At 42.9% G+C, this 21,950-nt stretch overlaps 1 protein-coding gene and 1 long non-coding RNA gene across 2 annotated transcripts in view; one reads left to right on the top strand and one right to left on the bottom strand.

Moving 5' to 3' along the window:
* LOC132979843 (uncharacterized) overlaps positions 1–21,950 on the top strand; it is a 700,158-nt gene that overhangs the window by 551,861 nt on the left and 126,347 nt on the right. The window lies entirely within an intron of this gene.
* Positions 2,333–16,064, bottom strand: gap43 (growth associated protein 43). The gene is made up of 3 exons (XM_061046094.1): positions 15,735–16,064; positions 8,133–8,784; positions 2,333–3,656 (listed from the first exon to the last, which is right to left on the bottom strand). Exons 1-3 carry the CDS (start codon positions 15,762–15,764, stop codon positions 3,577–3,579), a joined length of 762 nt encoding a protein of 253 aa, XP_060902077.1. The 5' UTR covers positions 15,765–16,064; the 3' UTR covers positions 2,333–3,576.

Consider the following 21,950-nt stretch of genomic DNA (forward strand, 5'->3'; position numbering starts at 1 on the left):
GCCACAGCAGAAAACACAGCTGCAATCCTGAAAGCTGTGATCATATTTTCTCTTCCACGTCTGTCATATTAGTCAGTTTGAGTCACGTCCAATCACTGAATTGTAACCACTCCTAAAGTCACCTGTGCTCCGGGGGAAACACACCAGCACCCTGCCTCGAAATGTACTGTGTCAACCAAAACATGAAAATCCAGTCAGAGGACAGAGACACTGCAGACACAGTCACCACCACACTAGAGGAGTGTCTGGAGGCCCAGAAGTGATGATTGAGTGACATTATTTTTGTAAAAGTAAAGTCTAAAATCTTACAACCTTTTTCCAATTATATTATCGTGAAACTCAGGACGCAAGTCACAAACAGAGCTCCAATCACAGCATCCTCCTACGCATAAATGCTGTGTGTTGCTAATTTTCCAAGGGTCAGCCAGCTGACATCACCACAGGACTCATGTTAGCACTGTGAAAGCAAATTGGAAAAAAGACTCCTGAAGAGGTGTCGTTTTTTTGGGCGGGGAAGTGCAGCAGCATGCAGGCGAGTCTGCAGAACTATTTGGCCCATTGCCACGACACAGGCCCTTTATACCTCATCACTGGGCCACATGCAGCTGCAGTATAGTGTTTCTCCACAAGGTGTCATAACAAACCAAGTTATAAGTCAGAATGAGACCACAAACAAGAAGCATCATTATCAGCTTCTGGCTTTGTGGAAGAAAAGGGAACATGTCAGTGTAAGGGTTAAATTAAAAAACAAGCCTGTAGCTACAGAGTTCCCATCCTGAACTTACACAGCAATTTGGACAACATGCACGTTGAAAGTATTTATTTTTAATAAATATGAACCAATTTGTAGAGAGACCAAATGCAGCAGTGAAGAGTCGCTCTTTTTGTTTTTACTATTGTTGCAAAAAAAACTGAGAACCAATGTCACTTCTGCTTCTTACAGAGGAATTATTTGGAACAAAAACAATCTTTAAAGTATGAAAGGAAAAGGTATGACTCAGAAAGGAGAGAGGAACTTTTGAAAGCAGGGCTGCATGTTTGAATCAGCTTCATTAGCGTGAAGGTCATGCAGTTCTTATGAGACTGAGGTTGGCATTTACGTTACCTTGGAGTTATTTATCATTTCATTTTTCACTGAACCATTCTAACAGAAACGAATCGCTACAATTTAAACACCCAGCCATTAGAAGTGCTCTTGCATATTTTCAGTATGTCTAATCTTTCACAAGGTGTTTTAAGGATTACGGATTATTTGTAGCATTGTATGTGAGCACTGTTTTCAGAAACCTTAGACCTGATCATCCTGCTGTTTGCTCTCTCTGTGTTGGTGTTAGATTAAGGGCTGAAGATTCACTTCCATGCGTATGACCAGAAGCTGTAATTCGATCCAGAAATAACCTTTTCTTTGTGATTCATAAGGACTTCTTTTTTCCTTCAAAAGGTACTTCTGCACATTCATGCAATTTGCATCGAATGCATGTAAGGTGATGCCTCTCCTAAATATGTTCTAAACACCTTTCATACATTCAGCCAATATCTGAAGTTTGACTTGCACTTCACTTACTTACTTGTGCAGGGGTGGCATGAAGTTTGGGGGCACATGCACACAAATTAATCTGTTTTTTTAATCCTTTTTATAACATCTAATGATATGAAAAGTTGATTTTAAAGTAAATCTCGCCTCTGATTAGGTGAATAGCCAATCATAGATTTTGCTATTACGGGGTGGCCAATCAGTGGCCAATCAGAGGGGCCATGCCACCCCTCTGGACACGCCCCTGCTAGTAGATGAATTGGTGCTGTAATATCTCATATGGCTCATGAAACAAATACAATTTCAGAGATTCCTATGGGAACATCGATTCCAAAAACTAAAACTATGAAACTTCAGCTATTTGTCAGTTAGCTTAACCTTGCATGAAAACTGGAAATTTGCACCAGAGGTAATAAAAGCAGAAATTAGCTCTCTTATTTCTACAGTATGTTGGATCTGTTAGCTACACTTTAAGATTTCTATGCAACCATCAGAGTTTCAGGAAAGATACTGCTACAGCCGGAGCTTCATCAAACCAATACACTCCTTGAACTACTCTTGTCTTTTCTTTTTTATCATTGCACAGACACATGCTAGCTGTTTCTCCTTTTTTCCACTTATATACTTTGCTGTTTACAAGTCGCCTGCTGAAGATCGATAATAAACAGACAAAAGTTTATTGATCTTCTCACCCCCCTCTTGCCGTGAGAGTAATACCGATTTCCCCCAAAGTTTAGACACTCCTCCTACGCCATGACACTTGATAACGGCTAACATGATGTGAAACAAACTCCACAGTTTAGGATGGTAATTGGCACATTTGCTTTATTTTGAAAACAGACATTGAAACCATTTTTTATTTTTTCATATTTTTTTCTCACAAGTTTGAACTCCTTGATAAGGTTGTAACTGGACATTGCACTCACTGGAACATGGGAAAAGAATTTTTTGTTTTGCTCATTTGTTTGTTTTTCCTTTTTAACGATTTTTTGTAACATCAGTGCAAGAGTATTTTTTTTTCTTCTTCTTCCAATTCATATAAACTGTCATAACAACACCAAAAGACATCAAAAAAGAAGCCGCCACACCTCTTAAGTTTTTGTGACTGCGAAAAAGTTCCTCTCAGAGGGAGAGTTCCCATCATGCATTTGGTTCGATGGTTCATGCTACTGTTCTCACTTTGGGCTGGCAGAACGTCGTGTAAGAGCCAGATATATCAACACTATAGAATACCTCTATAGTTTCTTATATGATCATTTAAATGTCAACAGGTCCATTACTGTATATGTGAGTAAACAGAGTTTGTAAAAGGGGTGTAAACAAAGCTTGAAAGACTCAAGCAGAAGGAGAGAGAGAGAGTCGTATTCTTGTACTATATGTGATAATGGGATTCAAGATAAAGCTACCCAACTGGAAATATAACACATTTAAGGATACATTCTATTCTCCATACAGGGAGTCAGTACATTAACTACTTGCTGTGTTTTCAATACACTTGTACGGCGTTGAAAACTGGGGTTGCATTTTTAAAACCAGCTTGTTTTTGTGCGTGCATTTGCTGTATCACAGATTTAATTTTGCAAAAATGGGCTAAAAAGAGGGTGCACTGCGATGCAAAATCAAGGATGGTGCATTCACAACGCATTATTTTAAATGTGTAAATATCCAGTTGGGAGCGTTCACTCCAACACTGATCCACTTACAATAGATAGTGATGATGTAACAAATCAAATCCTCTTCTTTTTCATCATCATCATCATCTACGTCGTCATGGTAACAATCTTCTTTTTTTTTTTAAATTTGTAATCAACAACAACGTCATCGTCACCATCTCTTCCTCGTAGTGTTAGCTTGAGCCAAAAAACTATCACACTGGAAACTCCCCCCAACATGAGAAAATCATTGCCACACAAAAAATGACAAACAAATAGAAACTGACTGCCTTCACATTGGGAAGGCAAAGAGCAACCATTTTTAGATTTTTGTTTTTGTGTTATTCTTCATACTCTTTAATTTCTGCTTTCTTCAGGTGAGACTGTGTCTTAGTCATCCTTGGACTCGGTGGCCTCCGCCGCTGCGTCCTCAGGGGTGGCCTCCTCTGCGTTTGACTCTTCTACAGCATCTGAGAGAAGAGGGAGAGAGAAGGGTAAAGAGGCAAGTGAGAGGAGAAAAATGAGATGTAAGGGAGTCAGACAGGGGGAGGGGGGGGGGCATGATAGATAAAAGGTGGGGTGGAGAGAGGAGAGAGGAAGAGAGGAAGGGAGAAAATTAGACTGTGGAGATGAGGTTTCACATTGTGGAGGCTGGGATAATAAAAACCTTAACTGGTTCTTCTGAGATACTGTGCTTCAAAGATTTCTCATGCCAGCTGCTACATTTAATGTTTTATATATTTCCCCTCAGATGGTTCTCTAGGTTAAAAAAAAAACAGGATACTGTAACATTGAGCAATCCTAAAAACTCAGTTTAAGGCTGGAGAAAGAGATTCACGACAGGATGTTCACGAGATGTCCACTCCACTAAAACTGAGAGCATGTCAGTCAGAAGGTGCAGTCTTACGTCTGGATTCCAGCACCGGCTGTGTGAATAATAAAAGAAGAGAGTGCTCCTAATGGACCCATGAAGCATTTGAACTGACATCTCAACGCTAACAGCGCCATATCGGCTTGTCACATCTGATTCTGTGTGATGCCCTCAGCGTGCCGTGTTGTAATAACATCCAGTGTTTGGCTCGCTTAGAGGTGAATACTGCTGAATAACGATCCCTGATTCAACACCAAGCCATAACACATGAGGCCGTTGGATCAAAATGGCAACAACAAAAAAAATCTTCTTTAAAAATCCAGCTCAGTCAATTATTTGCTGTGAGAATTGTGTTTTTTTTATATTTATATCAGCATTCATTGAATACTAATGTGCATGCGTGGGTTCTCTCTGTGTACTCCGGCTTCCTCCCACAGCCCAAACACATGCTCGTTATATTAACTGGTGACTTTAAATTGCCCGTAGGTGTGAATGTGAGTGTGTCTGGTTTTCTGTCTCTATATGTCAGCCCTGTGATTGACAGGCGACCAGTCAAGGGTGTAACCCCGCCTCTCACCCAGTGGGATTGGCTCCAGCCCCCCACGACCCCTAACTGGAAAAAAGCAGTACATATAACGGATGCATGGACGGATAATTGAAAACTGAAAAATGGTTTATTTCCTGATAGGGCTACAATGATTGTAAAATCTTTATTTTATGTTTCTGACCAAACCTTATATTCAAGTACCACTGAGACTGATGATGTCATCCCATGGTGAGCTCATGGTATGACATCATGCTCTTTTAATAGAAGCAGGAGACATCCAAAGAATGACATCATTGCATTGGAGATCGGGGTGACGGAGTGCATGTGTGTGAGCGAGTGTATGCGTGAGTGTCTGTAAGAGAGAGAGAGAGAGAGAGACGGAGAAGGTGGTCTGTGTTGGTGCTTGTACTGAAGTACAGCCCATGTGTTCATCTACATCTTCCAGGTAAGAGGTAATTAGCCTGTTAGCCGGTTTGACAGTCTTGAGTTTGTCTGTCTCTGAAACAAGTGAACAGTGTGATGCAAATCCAATTTCACCCAATTCAATGTGCCAAAACTCGTCCCTTCAGGAATCTTGACATCAGTGCCAATTATCCTCACCGGTGATATGACGCCTCAAATGCTGGTGTCGTTTTTGCTGATGCATTTTCAAATAAGAGCTGAAGAGGGGGAAATAAACACTCTCGTGATCTGTGTTATCTATTACAACGTGGATTTCACTGAAGATTTGAATAAACAGTGCTCTGTGACCCGATACCCATTACTTTAATCCAAGTATGCAGCCAAACATAAGTCCAATGAGAGACATGCTTTTTTATTGCAATGGTTGACTACGACCAAATGAGTCAATGAAGCAGAACGCTGCCTTTTCTGATCGAACAGGTTGGAATAAAAGAAATCCCAGCAGTCCTGTTGTGAAGTCTCTGAACTGGACCAAAAGATAATCTCATTGCACATATGTTCAGCAACAACTGCCTCACAATTCAAATCTCATTTCAAGATATAAAAAGCAAAAATGAAGGCCTGCATTGCAAGATTTTTCTTTAACTGGCCGACGGGGCAAACAAAAATAGATGTACGCACTGATACCGATGGAACAAGACACTTAACAAGTACATTTTGCTTTCTACATTTTTAACTCATTACTAGCAGTTCTGCCCTTGTTGTATGCTTTTTTATATCTTAAAATGATATTCTTATTCAGACTTGTCAGTGAATATGGCTTAAAATAAGTGTAATGGGATATTTTTGACTAAAAATGAGACATATAAGCTTCCTTACATTTGAGTTTTTGCAGTGTATCCAGTAATATGTCATCCTGCTTTGACATACAACTTGGTCAGATGTAACTAATGGAACCAGTGACACAGATTATGCTTGGTGGAGAATCTGGATCATACCCAGGCTGCCTCATAAATTATTCAGTCAGATCAGAGTACCTGCCGTCCTTGTGCATGTGACTCCAGTCTGTGCGCTGACAGCCATTAACCAATCACTGTGTAATAAATATTAATTTGCGCTCTGCTTCAGTTCAGTTGGTAAAAGCAGATTGTTGCCAGCCGTGGATTCTTAATTAGGCGGGGTTCTTCGTCAAGTAGTGTTTGTTTGTGACAGACTTCCCCGGTGCAGATCGTGACCAGTAGGGATCATTAATCATTCATTGAAATCAGAGCACCTGTTATCCCTGCACTGCTCTCCGCGCAGGCCAGCTATCCCATCGAGGTGGTGGTAACTATGACAACAGGGAGACAGCGCTGCCTAGGTGACCTAGTTTCCGTGTAGTTCTCCAGTTGGCGTGTGTGTATGTGTGTTTTCCCACCTCACACCCCCGTCTGCTCGAGACTGAACATGCTCCATTAACTACCTGTCTGACCCAGTCTGAGAGTCCTTGGACCAGAAATATGAGTTCATGTCAGGAATGCGTCGTGGGCATGCTGCATCGACGTTATAATGTCATTTCATGGCCTTCAAGTTTCACTCAGATAAATGTTTCCACTATTGGACATAAAATGTTGGTCTCCTTTGAAATCTATTAGCTGTTCTGGAGGTATGAAAAAAAAGGGATATGATCAATTATTCTGCCTTTCTGTAAAGTTTCAAATGGATTTAATAAAGTCATGTTCACATCTGTTTGCATTCATAATTAAATCAATGATTGGGGTATCAGATGAAAATGTTGGTCTTTGTTTCAAACAATTAATATCTTCATTAAGTGTAATGACTGTGGAGGAAGCTGAATGTGTGCTGCACTTGGAGTCTCAGACATATTTCCCAAAATATTGTTTTGTATTGCATCGTATGATTTTGTATGGTATGGTATCATGTTGTACAGTATCTTATGATATCTCCTCATATAGTAGCTTGTCGTGTCTTATAGTATGGTATCGCGTCTCATTGCCTCATATTGTGTCCTGAGAATAGACTGTAAATATTAATGGATGAAGCCTGAGTGATGTCACCCATCTGTTTCTGCAGGGTGCTCCAGAGGCTCATCGGCGTCAACCGCCATGTAGGAAATCCTGTCTCAGTCTAACTTTCAGTCAACCTAACAACAGGCTGAGAGCTGGAGCTCAGGCGGGTTTTAAGCCTCTTGACAAACCACGCCCACCTGTCAATCATGTCAGGTACGCGCCTAACTATGGATAACAAATATCGTTCATAAAATCAAAACGAATGCCTTGTAAAAAAAAATCCGCCCTCCGCACAGTGTGTGCCTGTGATGACAATCGCTAATCAGACCAGTATTGTTTTTCGAACCAGGCTGTAAACATGTTAATCTCTGCTGTAAAATCGACCTTTTGAATGGGTGTGTATGTGACTTCCAAGGCTCCTGGAGCCAGCCTCAAGTGGACACTCGATGAACTGCAGGATTTTGCACTTCTGCATTTTTCAACCCCGGAGGTTGCCGCTTCGTCGTGTCCCGTCGTGTTGTGTCGTATCATATCTCATCGTCTTGTCTTGTATCGTATCGTGATATGTTGTATCGTTCAGAACATACTGGCATTATGCATCCATTACGTAGCATCTTACCTTACCAGCACTAATTACTTCAAACCCATTATCTCTATCCCATTCTCTGCCTCATCTGTATGGACTTTCCATCTTGCAGAAGCTGCGATACAAGGCAGTCTAATCTAATATTGAGCCGTGTCTCTTTGTTAACCAGTGAATGGTGGAGCCCTGCCAAGTATCTTTAAATCCCCAAGACTCAACATCAGTTGTTTCCTGTGGTGCCTGCCAAGCAGACGACTGGAAAGCTTACCTTGTCTCTTTTTTTTTTCTTTTTTTTTTACAGTAAGTAATTGCTTCTTGATTAGCAATTGTGTCTGGACTCAATTTTTGGCTCTGAACCCGATGCCCCTGCAAACATGTGCTCAACTAATTGTTTGATTCAGAGATTTTGGAGGAATATTCCTGTATCTCATGTAAGCTTATTTTATTTGGCATGAGCTCGTGTGCATGTAATGGATTCTAACTAAGTTATTCTTGAATTAAAGGATGTAAAAGCTTTTGGTGTAAACTGCATACCTTGTTTATCTTTTGTTTGGTTAGGCTCCTCCTTCTCAGCTGTCGGGCTGACAGCAGCAGGCACATCGGCTTGTCTGGCCTCCTCCTTTTTCTCCTCACTATCCCCCTCCTCCTTTTTCTCTTCAGCTGTGGCTGTGGTGGGAGTCTTGGCCGCCGGTGCTGGGGCCTCCACCTCTTTGGGCTTCTCCTCTGCTTTCTCCTCCACCTTTGGCTCCTCTTTCTGGGGCTCAGAGGACGCTGTGGCAGCTGCAGGAGAGGCAGCGGCAGGGGCCGCCGCTACAGGAGATGTTGCTGCGCCTACAGGAGAGGCAGCAGCAGCTGCCGGAGAGTTAGCTGGCTTTTCTGCCACTGGGCTTTTGGCTTGGCTCGTCTCTTCCTCCTTTTTGGCCTCCTCTCCTGCAGCTTCTTCCTCCTTTGCAGGTGCCTCCTCTCCCTCAGCTTTCTTTTCCTCCTCTCCTCCCTCCGTTGCCTCCTCTGCAGCAGCAGGACTGTCGCCCTCCTTCTCTTCCTCTCCGTCTTTCATCTTTTTCCGGGTTATGTGTCCGCGGAAGCTGGCCTGTATTTTGGTGGCAGCCTTGTGGGCCTTGTCCTCAGGTTTGTTGGCAGTCCCATCCTGTTCAATCTTCTGGTCTGCATCCTCATTCTTGTCCACCTGGTAGCCAAGAGAGTATACATCAAGTTAACATCCACTGTAAGCCATCATGCAGGTTGTCTGGAAGCAAAGGGTTGTTATTCTAAAAACTTAAAGAAATCCTGTTACTGTAGGATATATAACTAAGGGATGAGCCCCCCAAAATATCATGCTTGTGTACTCTTGTTGGGAATTAGAATCCTACCAAAGGAAGATACAGTCTGTCATGAGATGAAATGTCAGAAAATGATCGAAGTATGCTATGAGAGAGGGGTTACTGCTTATGGAGTCATGAATCACCATTGCTGGAGAATCATAGCCCGGGAAAAGTAGGGTTAGTCGGGTTTCAAGACGTGTTTAGAAGTAAACGTTTAGGACCGGATGAGGTACAGGGTTAGGAAAGGGGACAGAACACAGTGTAATATTGAAAGGCGTTCCATGATATTACCTTCAGTTACTGGATCCATACAGTAGGTGTCCATCAATATGTGGGTTGTGCTATGAGTCATATAAATCTAATGAAAAGAAATCAAATCAAATAAAGGAATGAACGATGAGCAAACAAAATGAATCATTACATTTAAAAAATAAAAAAAGAATAAGCATTCAAATCAAGGTAAAACATTATCTTTAGCCAAGAGTCAACCAATTAAAAAGCTTTGAATGTGCACTTTAAATGAACGTGAATAAGCAACATAAAGCAAACACAAATTGTCAGAGAGCGTGCATGCAGTGCAGCTTCAGTTAGCCAGAAGATATAAATGTGGAGAAGTGCAGAATCAAAATGGTTTTGAGTGTTTCTGTCTTTCGAGGCATCAAGTCTTTTTTTTCCCCGAGCCACTAATTGGTTTGACAACAGAATGGATGTTCTGCATTTTATCACATCATGTGCTGGAAAGAGTGGATTTTGAAGCATTGTGGGGTTTTATTCTCTGCTATGAGACTCTCAGATCTGTGTGGGGGTTGATTGTCTACACTTAATGAAATAAATTCACTGGGATTTTGGAAATGACTCCAGGCATTTATTGCTGTTATTCAATCCAGGCATGGGGGTGAATATTGTCCTCTTGATAATGGTGCTGAAATAGATTTATTGAATAATCACCGTAAATGTAGAAACCTCTCAATAGCATCCATTGCTAATAGATTCATCACAGTTACCAGGGAACAGTAAGCGTTTAAAATTTAGGCTCTCTCTGCTAAATAATGAGCCACTCTCTATTCTCTAGGTACAGTAGCTTTCTACGGCTCCGTCTCTGTGCTGCTAGGGAACGAGCTGCCTGCTACAGTCTCCTCAGCATTCACTGCCATACCCCTCCCAACCATCAAAGGTTACCTTGACAACCAGAGTGCTAACTCATCACGGCGCTGTCTGCTGGTTGGTGCTATGAAAGACTATATGTCACCGTGATTGGCAGCGCACCTGACCCCTCAGGGGAGCGGGCCAATGGGGAAATCGTAAATCAGGCGGGGCAATCAGCATGGTTAAGGAGGGGTTGTGTGTGATGCAGCGGTAGGGTGCGGCGCCAGCTGGTGGGGGTTATACACGCGTGTATATGTCAATGCTGATGGTTTGTGTCACTGAGCAGTAGCATCTTGTTTAAGGTCAGGGAAATTTAGTGAAAATGGATTTGAAAATGCTCTTTTTCAGGATACATCCATCCATCTAGTTTCTGATACCTTCTGTATCTAATAGTCTCGTTATATTGGACATGAGTTTGACTTTAGCGGCTGTGTGAGGAATCACATGTGTGTGACATGATTTAAGAGCCAGAGGCCCTAAAAAACCAACATGTCTTCTTCAGGGTCAGTGTGTCAGTCCAATATTGGAGCAGGGAGGCCAAGGCGCAGCTGTGTCAGAATATTCTCCTCCTCCACCTTCATCCACATGCCATCCCCAGGGTTCAGGGTGTAAATCCTGCCTCGGGACTTTCAGCAAATTCTTAATATATATACCATCTTCATGAAGCAATTCTGTGCAACATGATGTAAAAAAAAAACACACATGATTGTGGATTTGTGAGGGATAGGAAATCCTTGTCTTCAGCTTTACACTGCTCTTCATGCTTAACCTGAACTGTTTAGTAAGGAAATAAATTTAATAATCCGTCCAGTTATTACGACAAATATCCAGCAAGGAGACAGACAAAGCACCGCCGCCACACCCTCTGCTCTTAATAATATGCATGTCCAGGGTGACTTATCGGGCTTTTATTGTGTCTGATCTCATGGGTGCTTACAATTGCCAAAAATTCGACCCAAGCACTTAACTCTAAATAGAATTACTTACTGGCTGCAAAGAATGAGTCAGACAGAGGGAGGGAAGGAGAGAGAGAGAGAGAGAGAGGGAAGGAGATAGCGATGGATGAGGGTTTTGGGGAATATGAGGGTATGACATCATTATTGGAACAAAGGGGGATGTCATTTACTTTAGAGATCTGGGTGTGTGAGTCCAAATGTAATAAAACACCAGCAGAGCGCCAAGTGATCTCATATCAGTGGAAGAAGACGTGGAAAGTAAGATCGGCATCATGTTTGGTTTGACTACAGTCCTGGCTTCAACACTTGATGTGTTGATATTTGTCCGCGTATCACCCCTCAAAGTGCTGTGCTGTGATTTCCTGACTTGTGTGTTCTCCTTCAATGGAGCGGAAGATTCAGTCGGAGCTTTACTTTGATCTGTCATATCAAACTTATTCAGATGAACAATACTTAATGACTGAGATAGTATCTAAATTAACATGTGGTGTTATTTAATCATTGCTCCACATCCTGAAAGAGTTTCTTCTTCAGGGGCTCTGACTGTTCAGTGAACCCTGGTCACGTACCCTCCTGCAGGCGCTATCCCACTCTGTGGCTGTGCGGCACACATTTTCATTCATAAATACAGCAGCACCTCCCAATGGTAAAAAATGTACGCCTCCCTTTAAAAAATCTTTACCAAGGATCCTCCACTGTCTACCCTCCTCCTTATTTAATTTGCAGTGGCGAAAAAGCATATTAGCACTGTTTAGGTTCATCAAATTACTTATTACAACAAGCCCGCAGTGTTTCCTCTTGGAACACGGTTGCCATAGATACGTTACATTCACTGAAAGTGTTTATTAATCTGGCAAAAAAAAGTGGAATGCTTGCAAAAGAAAAAGTGCTTTTCAGGCATGATTGTGGAACAGATCGTGCAATCCCGCTGCAATTATTTAGCTTTGATAGTAGAATGAAGAAACCTTCAAAGCCTGCAGTATGCTTTGACATATGAAGGTGTCATAAAATCATCGGCATCATCATGTTTACAACCTAAATCTGCACGACAGCTTGCATGTTAGCGTGCAGGTTATTTTTATCCGAACACAAGAGGACAGCTTCCTTTGTGCTTCCTGCATCGAGAGGTAACACACGTCAGTGCTTAAAAAAATGTGTTCAGCCCATTATCTGACAGCTTGATGTGTCTATTACTGCTTTGTCTATCAGCTGCAGTCTGTGTTTGCTCCCTGTCTCACTCTGTCCTTGGGTGGGCACCGGCTGTCGTGAGAACCACACCCGAGAGTCAATGGCTTTGCCGATTGATCTATAACCACACATACATACACACACACACACACACACACACACACACACACCATCCCCCAATGGTGACACGGTTACGATCCACCACCTTCCCAAAGCCTCATTGCCAGGGCCATTAGGGACATGTTTTGGGGGAGGAGAGGGAGGAGGGGTTTATAGTTGAATTACCACAGACCCACAGCTAATGCTAATGCACATACCAAGGTGTGTGTATAATCATGTTTGTTTTGTGTCTTTTAATTCTTGTCCACTGAAGCAGGAGAATCCTTTTTCACTTAGCCGCTCCGCCCAACCTGGGATTGAATACAGCTAGCAAGGTGGGAACGAAAGTATCAATGTAATATTTGCATTCACGATGGTGGAGTTTATCATCTACCCAACAGGTGCAGCTACTCAGAGTGTATTAGATCTAAGCCACTGCTGCATGTAATTATTAAAATGTGTGTATGTTGAACCAGATATTAGTAATACAGCCAATTTAAAGGAAAATCCTCAAACATTGCTCATATTCTTACAGTCCCCAAGCATCCATAGAGATGCTATTAGCTACGCTGCTGGTGGCACACATACTTCCTCTCTCCTGAAAATCCCGGCTGTATTCCAACGTCTGTCTGCTTTTTTCTGCAGGAATCATCCAGACACCAAAGACGGGCTGCTGTCTGCTGTCTGTTAAATCTCTCCCCTTCTTCTTTCTTACCACCGTCTTTCACTCTCCTCCTCACCGTGCAAACTGCTACCCACTCATTCTCTCTCTCTCACACACACACACACACACACAGAAGCACACGTATACAGACATCGCGGAGCACCACACCCTTTTAGCCGGCTATCTCCTGCAGGAGAGGAGAGGGGGGCTCAGGTGGTGACTGCCACAGCCCGCGCTTCACCATCCCTCTCTTTCTCTCTCTCTTTCCCTCTATTTTTCTATCCATCTATCTCTCTCGTCTTTGACGGTGAATTGATGAGCGATATTAAAGGGTGTGCTGTGTGTTTTACGACAGCCGAGAGGGAAAGAGATGCTCCGCGGCAACTAATAAGCAGCCATATGCCAGAGTCATTACATCCAATGGAGCTGCCTTTAATTCTATTACATCGACTCTCTGCCTGAACAAAGGCTCCGCTATCGCCACTGATCTCATAAGGGGCCAGGCAGGGGGTGAGGCTGGGGAGAGGAGGGCATGTGGAAGTGTAGAGGGAGCTGGAGGAAAGTGGCCACAGGGTGGTTCTGGAGGTTTTTGGTGGAAACTACAAATACTGATTGGGTTGGTGCTTTGGCTGAAGGCGAGCTCTATGAAAATTGTCTTTGAATGCATAAGGAGCTACAAAGTGAGAGGATATTTTTTCGTCTTTAATTAATCAAACGTCATCTTGTTTTTGGAGTTTTTTCCAGAAGACTAAAGGCTAACAGTAGACACAGGGCAGGGCAGGTCCCAGAGCCAGCCAAGGGACTCATGATTGAGTTTGGGCGGAGTTTAAAAATAGCACTTTAGGTAGGGATTTGAAGTCATAGAGAAATGACATCTTTGGGTAGCTTTGGTTTGAAAGAAGTCCTGAGTTAAAGACCTAAACTTGATCCTAGATGTTTCTCCAAACCCTGAGAGGAACAAGAAGTGTTTTCTGTGGTTGAGATTCTTTTCCGAAACTGCATGAATCTAAAGCCAAAGCTAAGGGCGGTGGTAACCAAAGGGACTTTAATGAAGTGATAGCAGCCACTCCCAAAGTGACACTCCACATTAACAGGACCACCAACAGCAATACTGCCTTGTTCAAAGCAGAGAAAGATATTCCTCTTTGCTCATCCTTCCATGAAGAGCAAAGAGTCTGTCTGGATTCATTTATGCCTCTGCTCCTCAAAAAGGTGAGAGCAGGAGGATAAGGGCTTGTGGGCCTTGGAGGAAATTTTTCCCTGTGGTGGAAGGCGCACGCGCTCTGAGCAGCGACAGCGTTCTGTGAGGAAAAAGCCGGTGCCTCACCCACATGGCTGCAGTGTGAAGCATGCCGGCTTCCTTCCCTTTGATTTTCTCACATTAGCGCTTGCCCAGCCTCTCCATACCAGCATCCCTCGCTCTGTCACCAGCACAAATCCTCCCAGTCTAGCTGCCATCCAGTTTCCTTCCCTCGTTCTCATTCTGCTTCGCTTCATGTCAGCCCTTCCCTACCTTCCCCCATACCTCGCAACCGCTCTATACCTGTCTCTTTTTTTTCTCCCTCCCTTCGCTTTCCATCTCCTCTCGCATCTCTCTCCCCATCTACCTCCATGTGCAGCCTCGCTCCACCCTGCCGCTTGCTCTCTCCCTGACTGCACCCCGCTTTCCCTGCATGTCTTACAACCGGGATGCTTTGCTTCCCTTTTTTCTCTCTTCTGCCTGCCAGACCTAATATGACTCATGCAAGCTGTCATTTAAGAAGCAATCAAATTGCCATCAGGATCCAGTGTAATAGAAACATGATAAAATCATACTCAGCTGAAGATAAAAAAGCAGAACCGTGGCCCTGATCTTACACAGAAAAGCCACCATGATAGCTGCTGAAATCAAACAGAGTGAAGCACAGGGAGAGTGCCACCCCTCTTCTTCACTGCCCAGACCCACCCGCTTCCATGCAACACCTTTTTTTTTAGGATATCTCCTCCACCGACACCACCCTTTTCACACCCTTTAAATGAGTGCACACTTCATAGTAACCTCCATTGACAGCATCCACTTATAAAGCTGGAGGGCTATGATAATCCATTTAGACTCATTTATTCCCATTGTACTCCCCAGAGGCCACTGACATGATGGTGCTGCTCACTCAATCTATACCCCGCCCTTTTATTCCCTCCTCTCGGTGGAAATTTACTTTCCTATGTCACCCAATTCTGCTCAAGAAAAGCAGGAATACAAGAGTCAGAGACCCCCTGTTTAAGGCAGGAATAAGGGCACACAGGTTTGTCTTATTAATATAAGTAATCACTGACAGTGGTGGATTATTCTGAGTTAGTTCAGTTGAGCTTCTGAATGAATGAGGAAGTATTTCAGCTTTGAAACACAGAGACTAACAAGTGCCTATCAATCATCTTTTTAATTGCATGATCAATATGAGGGAATGCCCGACCCCCCCAAAATCGAGTTACAGTCTTGTTCCTCCCCAAGTACAGTGTGAGGTCTGAGAGGCATTGTGGCATCCATTCATGCGGGATAATCACATTAACTAGGCGTGTCTGGGCTCTGTGGAAAGACTTGTATAAAGAAGAAGCCAGGCCCAGAGTCAAAGCAAATTACACCAACATCTTCCACTAATCCCCCCTCAAACGGTTCAATCTGACCACAAACCAAGAGGCACAAAGTTCAGAGTTAAGAAGCATCATTTAGTTACATAAAAAAATATATATATATATTGATGAATTGAAAATCAGAGCAGTTTACCGGTTTGGTTCTTCTTATGCAGCACAGCATAGTTGTAGTTGTTGTATCCTCCCTTTCTCTTCTCTGCTTCTTTCTTCCCTTTTTTCTCCCTTTCACTTCTCTCTCACCCTCTCTCTCTCTCTCTCTCGCGCGCGCACTCTTGTTCGCTTGCTCGCTTTCGTGCACACACACTCTCTCTCTCTCTCTCTCTCTATTTCTCTCTGGCTGTATCAACAGCTAAGTCGCCTGGTGCATTTACTCATCCCAGTTTGCACACACTCGCTCTTCAGTCGGTCTGCCTGCCTGGGCACACCTTCTCTCTCTCTCTCTCTTTCTCTCTCTCTCTCTCTCTCTTACTCCCAGCCTGACAATGACTACAAGCCCACCCTTTAAACCCCTCCCTTCCCCTCGCTCCCTCCATCCCTCTCTCCTCCCCTCTCCTCTCTTCACACTACCCCCCTCCTCCTTCTCCTCTTCTTCTTGCTCATAGTGATGAACCCCCCCACCTCTTTTAGATCAGCACTCCTCTCTTCTACATCTTCTCACCCCCACACCCAATCCTCCTCCTCCTCCTCCTCCACTTCTTCTCTTTCAGCCTGGCTCTAGCAAAAAAAAAAGCTGCGGCCCCACCCAGAAAAAGGCTCTTGCTTAATGACTGCCTGGATACCTCCAATTTTTTTTCACTGATAAATCCTTTTTTTTGTGCTTTATTTTTATGAGTCACAACACTACCTTTCTGCTTATCCCCTCCCCTTCCACACACAAAAGGAGGTGTCTTTTTTTTCTACAGAAAATAAAAAGAAGGAGCTCACAAATTCACCTCCTCTAAATGCTCTGTCTCCCTCTCAGAGTGTGTGTTCTACACTCTCCGGATCTCTGATTAGTGTTGTGAGCCTGTGAGCCTGTGTGTCCAAATTGCCACTGCGATGCCAAAAGCATGTTTCCTGGCACAGCCGGGAGTAGCTCCTGCCAGAAGAGACGTGTGAAAGAGAGCAGTGATGATCGGGAGGCGCATGCATGCATTTGTGCACACACACACACACACACACACACACACAGTTTGCTCTTAGGACACGTCACCCACACTACCACCACAAACCCACCAACCCCCCCATACCCAGCGCTCTCTGTTCTCATGGAAACACCAGCAGATAGACTAGAAGAGCAGAGGAGGAGAGTGTGTGTGTGTGTGTGTGAGAGAGAGAGAGAGAGGGATGGATGGATGGAGAGAAAGGGATGGAGGTAGGAGGAGGAAGCATGAGGGCCGGGTGTGGCAGACAGGCAGGCGAAGCAAACTGCCTCTCATTCTCTTTCTCCCTCCCCCCTTTCTTTTTTTTTTCTTTTTTTCTCCCTCTGTGCCCACATTTGCACACAGTCTGGTTTAATGAGCGGGCACAGCCCATGTATTATCCCCACAACTACATTTATAACCATTAACCGTACAGTGAGGCTCACAGGCGCATGCTCATGCAAACACCCACACTCTGTGTTTGTCTTTTATAACAACACACGTTCCTAAACAAACACACACACGCACATATTCACACTGTGGTGTCAGAAGAGTCCCCACCCCCGCTCTGACACCGGCGCGCACCGGCAGATGCTACAGACACAATGAGGATAGAGGGAGAGAACGAGGGATGGAGGGAGGAGAGATGGGGAGGAAGAGTCCTGAGGGGTTGCTCTCAACTATTCTTTCCTCTTAAATCCAGTTCACTAAGGGGAAATCATTAACCTGCACCCCTGAGCCACTAGCCCCCCCGGTGGTCTTTGAGCCACCACACAGACACATGTAGCACCATTACCACGCATGTACTACATCATCACTATGTGTCATCAGGTTCTATAGCAGAGCGTGCGTGACACAGATGCAGGAATAACGCAGAGTTCTGCTGAGTGTGCATCCTCTTTCTCTGCACTGGCCCGCTTTACTTTTACTACACACATTCATTTGTCTGCCTGTACACACAGTCCCCTACTGGGTCACATTAAGAGAATAACAGGCAGGTAAACGCTTTGCTCAAGGGAACTCAATGACTTTCTCTTTCTAGATTTATAAAGTTGTCACTGATTCTGCGTCTTAAACAATGCCTCCTCAGGAAGTTTTAAATGTACAAGGATCGCAGTAAAAGCCAGAGGAACATAATCATGAGTGTGATCATTATGTGATTCATACGCTCCTCCACTAGTCACCATGTAAGAGCTGATGAGTCAATGTATTGATTAGCCGAAGGAGAGAGCTTCCCACTTCTAAGATGTGATCATCTCAGTCTTCTTAGATCATTTTTCTTAGCTAAATATCAGAGAAGTTGAGTATGTAACAGTAACTTCAGGATGGAGGATTAGGAGGATGACAGTGGGACATTTTCACTCTTCTATGTAAGATAGTTTTGCTGTTGAGATTGGTTGCAGCAACAGACATCCATCCATCTTCTATATCGCTTTTCACGTTTTGGTCGCGGGGGCGCTGGATCCGATCCCAGCTGTCATTGGGCAAAGGCGGGGTAACACCAGTCAATCACAGAGCTGACATATAGAGAGAGAAAACCAGACACACTCACATTCACACCTAGGAGCAATTTAGAGTCACCAGTTAACCTAACGAGCATGTCTTTGGACTGTGGGAGGAAGCCGGAGCACCTGGAGAGAACCCACACATGCACGGGGAGAACATGCAAACTCCACACAGAGAGGCTCCTGTCAGACAGAGATTTGAACCAGGAACCTCCTCACTGTGAGGTGACAGCACTAACCACTGCTCCACCCCAACAGACATCCACATAGCTTAAACGCAACATCATCCGTCAATATCCTAAACACATAAGAGGAATATTTCTGTGAAGATTTTCAGTTTATGCCAAGTAGAATCGGTGCTGTTCTGTGTGTCTTGAGTTGGCCCAACACCTTACAAATGAACTTTACATTAGTCAAGACATTATATTAGACATTAGTCACCAGTCTGCAGAGCTGGCAGATATGACGCTAGGGAAGAATCAAACTATATCGATACCTATTTTTTGTAACCAATGCTTGTTTTAATGTTTCCTTTGAATTGCTTTTATATAATGTCTATCAATCTCTGGAACGCTGAATTCCTGTCTGCACAACAACATTTACCCTGAGTACTAATAAAGAAACCTTGAACGTTGAACCTTGAACCTTTAAACCACAAGTCACAGGCACCAAATATTGGCCGATACCTTCTCTTCATTTACCAAAATATACAAAAAAAAAACTCTTGCACGCTGTCTAAATCGCAAAAATACATTGACAAGTAGCAAGATGTTACCAATGTATTTTTGCAATTTAGACAAAAGCTTTGTGATGTTTGGATGCTATAAAAATCATTAAATAATGGAGTTCTATTAATGTAACACACTATACCGAAGAGTATCAACGCAGCAACCTTCCTACTTCGTCATGCATGAAACCCTCTGTTGGACAAGACGTCTTTAAAGTCAATTCATGGAGTCGCTCTTCATCTTTGTAAGGGCGCAAACATTAAAAACAATTTTTTTTAAAAGAACAGCATAAAAGTACAAATAAAAGTTAAAATTGTGAAACTGTAAATTTTTTATCATGATAAGTGAAAGTCCCAAGTAAAGTAAACTGTAAGTAAAGTGTATTTAATCACATAGTGTACACAAAGCTGTCCTGTTTACTTGGAGATTTTGGTCCTTTGCAGATGCTCCATTTTCAACAAAGGGCCTATCCTGCACATTGCTTTGAAGGCCGACATCATCATAGCATATCGATCAAATCCCCCACTCGGAGCGCTGCTACAAGTCCTTTAAGAGAGGAATGAAACACAGCAGCTCACTCACTCCTAGAACAAATGATCGGGGGTTGTCTAAGTGAAAAATAAAAGTCTGAACACTTAAATCCCCCAGAGCCAAATTAAACTGAAGCCAGGGAAGAGGTAGGTACAGAAACAGAAAGAGAGTGTGTGAGTGGCTCTTTGAGAACAATCCATCTTCAATAGCAGCAGGTTGGCCAGCAGCTGACTGTTAAATGACCCAGGCTAACTCAGCTGCTACTGATCTTCCCATCTTAGTATGCTAATGTGTGTGTCCGGTTATTTGATTGTTCCACTAAGCAGCTGAATGTGCTGCTGCTGCTGCGCCCACAGAGATCAATACTGTCACACTGTCCTGACAGTATCGAGAAGCTGCCACAAGGTGTGTTCAACACTTTGCTGTATGTTGCTGCTGCTATCTGTGATTACAAAGTCGTTTCTGTGGGATTTTACTCTACTCCTTCATTTGAAACAAAGCCTCAAATTCGGACGATGTGTCATCACATCACGATCAATTCAACCTTTAAAGGATTTGTATCTTCTGCTAGAGCCTGGCTATTTGTTTCTCGGTGTAAGTCAGCACTGTTAGACATCCCACTAACCACATATCAGGTATTGCACCACAAGCAACTTGGTGTCCTCCCAGATGGTCAAAATGAAAAACACTTTGAGGCATACTGCAGTTTGTTTATTATTCTGTCAAAACCCTGAAGTGCACAGAGCTCATTTTGCTATCAATTTTTTTTAAAGGAGTTAGAAACTTGAACATGACAACCCAATTTGTACATGCAAATCTTGCATATGGCACCTTTAAATACACTCTATTTTTGTATGTGCAGAATCTGCAAGCAAGGGTTTTTGTATCTGAGGAGTGTTGGTTCAAATTGTCAACTATTTTTGCAGAGGTCAGTGGACATATTTAGAAAAACAGTCTGTCTAGTGAGAAAATTTGTTTTTTTAATTTACATTTTTTCCAGGAACCCTTTGCAGTCATATAATGTGGATTTAGCTTTAAGTCATGTTTGTTAACAGAAATCTGCATGTGAGCTTAACCAGCAAATACAACAACAGTACCATAAAGAGGTAAAAAGCACATGTGCAAAGCATGCTAAAGCGTGTTTATCTAGTCTTGTTTAAAATGCATATGCAATGGGAATAAAAGAGTGCTTATAAGTTTCCTTTTTTAGCCAAGGGTCTTCTGAAATGGCTGCCTGAGGGGAGCAGCTGACACGAGTGGTGGAAGGGGATGTGAAGGGTCCTCAGTGATGCAGACTGCTTTCTGCATGCGTGTGAAGTTTTGACAGTTCTGGATCTGGGTGGTGCAGGTGAATTTAGCTGCTTGGCTGATGATTCCAGTGAGTTTTTTCTTGCATTTTTCAGAGATGAGGTTGTACCAGGATACAGGAGAACTGATTCACTCTGTACTGTTAAGAATAGATTTAAAAGTTTCATTTTTGATAAAGCTCATAGTTAGGGTTAGCACAGGTGTAGACCAGCTCCTAATCATCCTGCTATAGGCTTGTGTTACCGGGGAAACTGGCACCGTGAGCTCCTCTCTCTCTCTCTCTCTCTCTCTCTCTCTCTCTCTCTCTCTCTCTCTCTCTCTCTCTCTGTGCATTTACATCATATTACTGCATGTCGCTATCTGTAAATCTTAGTTACTAACCACATATTTTCCTGGGAGCTCCTGAGGTCTCATGGCGGGATTGTTGGTGTGGACGGCCTGCTGCTATGGACACCGCCTTTATAGTGAAATAAGTCCATTTTGTTTTCTTAATTGTTTCAGATATTGACATTTTTCCCCTCATTACCACCATATACTCACTTCCGTCCTTGTCGACATTGTTCACAACAGCCTTCAATAAGATTCAACCCAAGGCTGACCATTAATGACTGCTGCATGTATTGGGTTGCAAGTCAAGGAGGTAGATCAGTTGTGTTATCGCACTGTCATCACCACAGGAGCATGAATATTACATTTCCAGATGTCCTTTATTTCTAATTAGAAATGTATTTATTTCAAATCAACAGTTAAACTGCTCTGTATTCAAATATGATATTCATCTCAGAACATTTTATTAATAGTTTATCGTTTAAAGGGTGCAGCATACATACATACACACATTCATTCACAGATATGTATGTTTTTTTTTTCTTTTTTTTCGACATAGGTATGTATGTTGTTTTTTCGACATAGGCATATATGTCTTTTTTTTCGACATGGGTATGTTTTTTTTCCGACATACTGTAGGTATGTATGTCTTTTTTTCGACATAGGAATGTGTGTTGTTTTTTCACTTTTTCAACATAGGTATGTGTGTCGATTTTTTCATTTTTTTCGACATAGGAATGTATGTTGTTTTTTTCATTTTTCGATATAGGTATGTGTGTCGTTTTTTTCATTTTTCGACATGGTATGTATGTTGTTTTTTTCATTTTTC

The sequence above is a fragment of the Labrus mixtus genome, chromosome 9, assembly GCF_963584025.1.
Source record: "Labrus mixtus chromosome 9, fLabMix1.1, whole genome shotgun sequence".
NCBI classification, from domain to species: domain Eukaryota; kingdom Metazoa; phylum Chordata; class Actinopteri; order Labriformes; family Labridae; genus Labrus; species Labrus mixtus.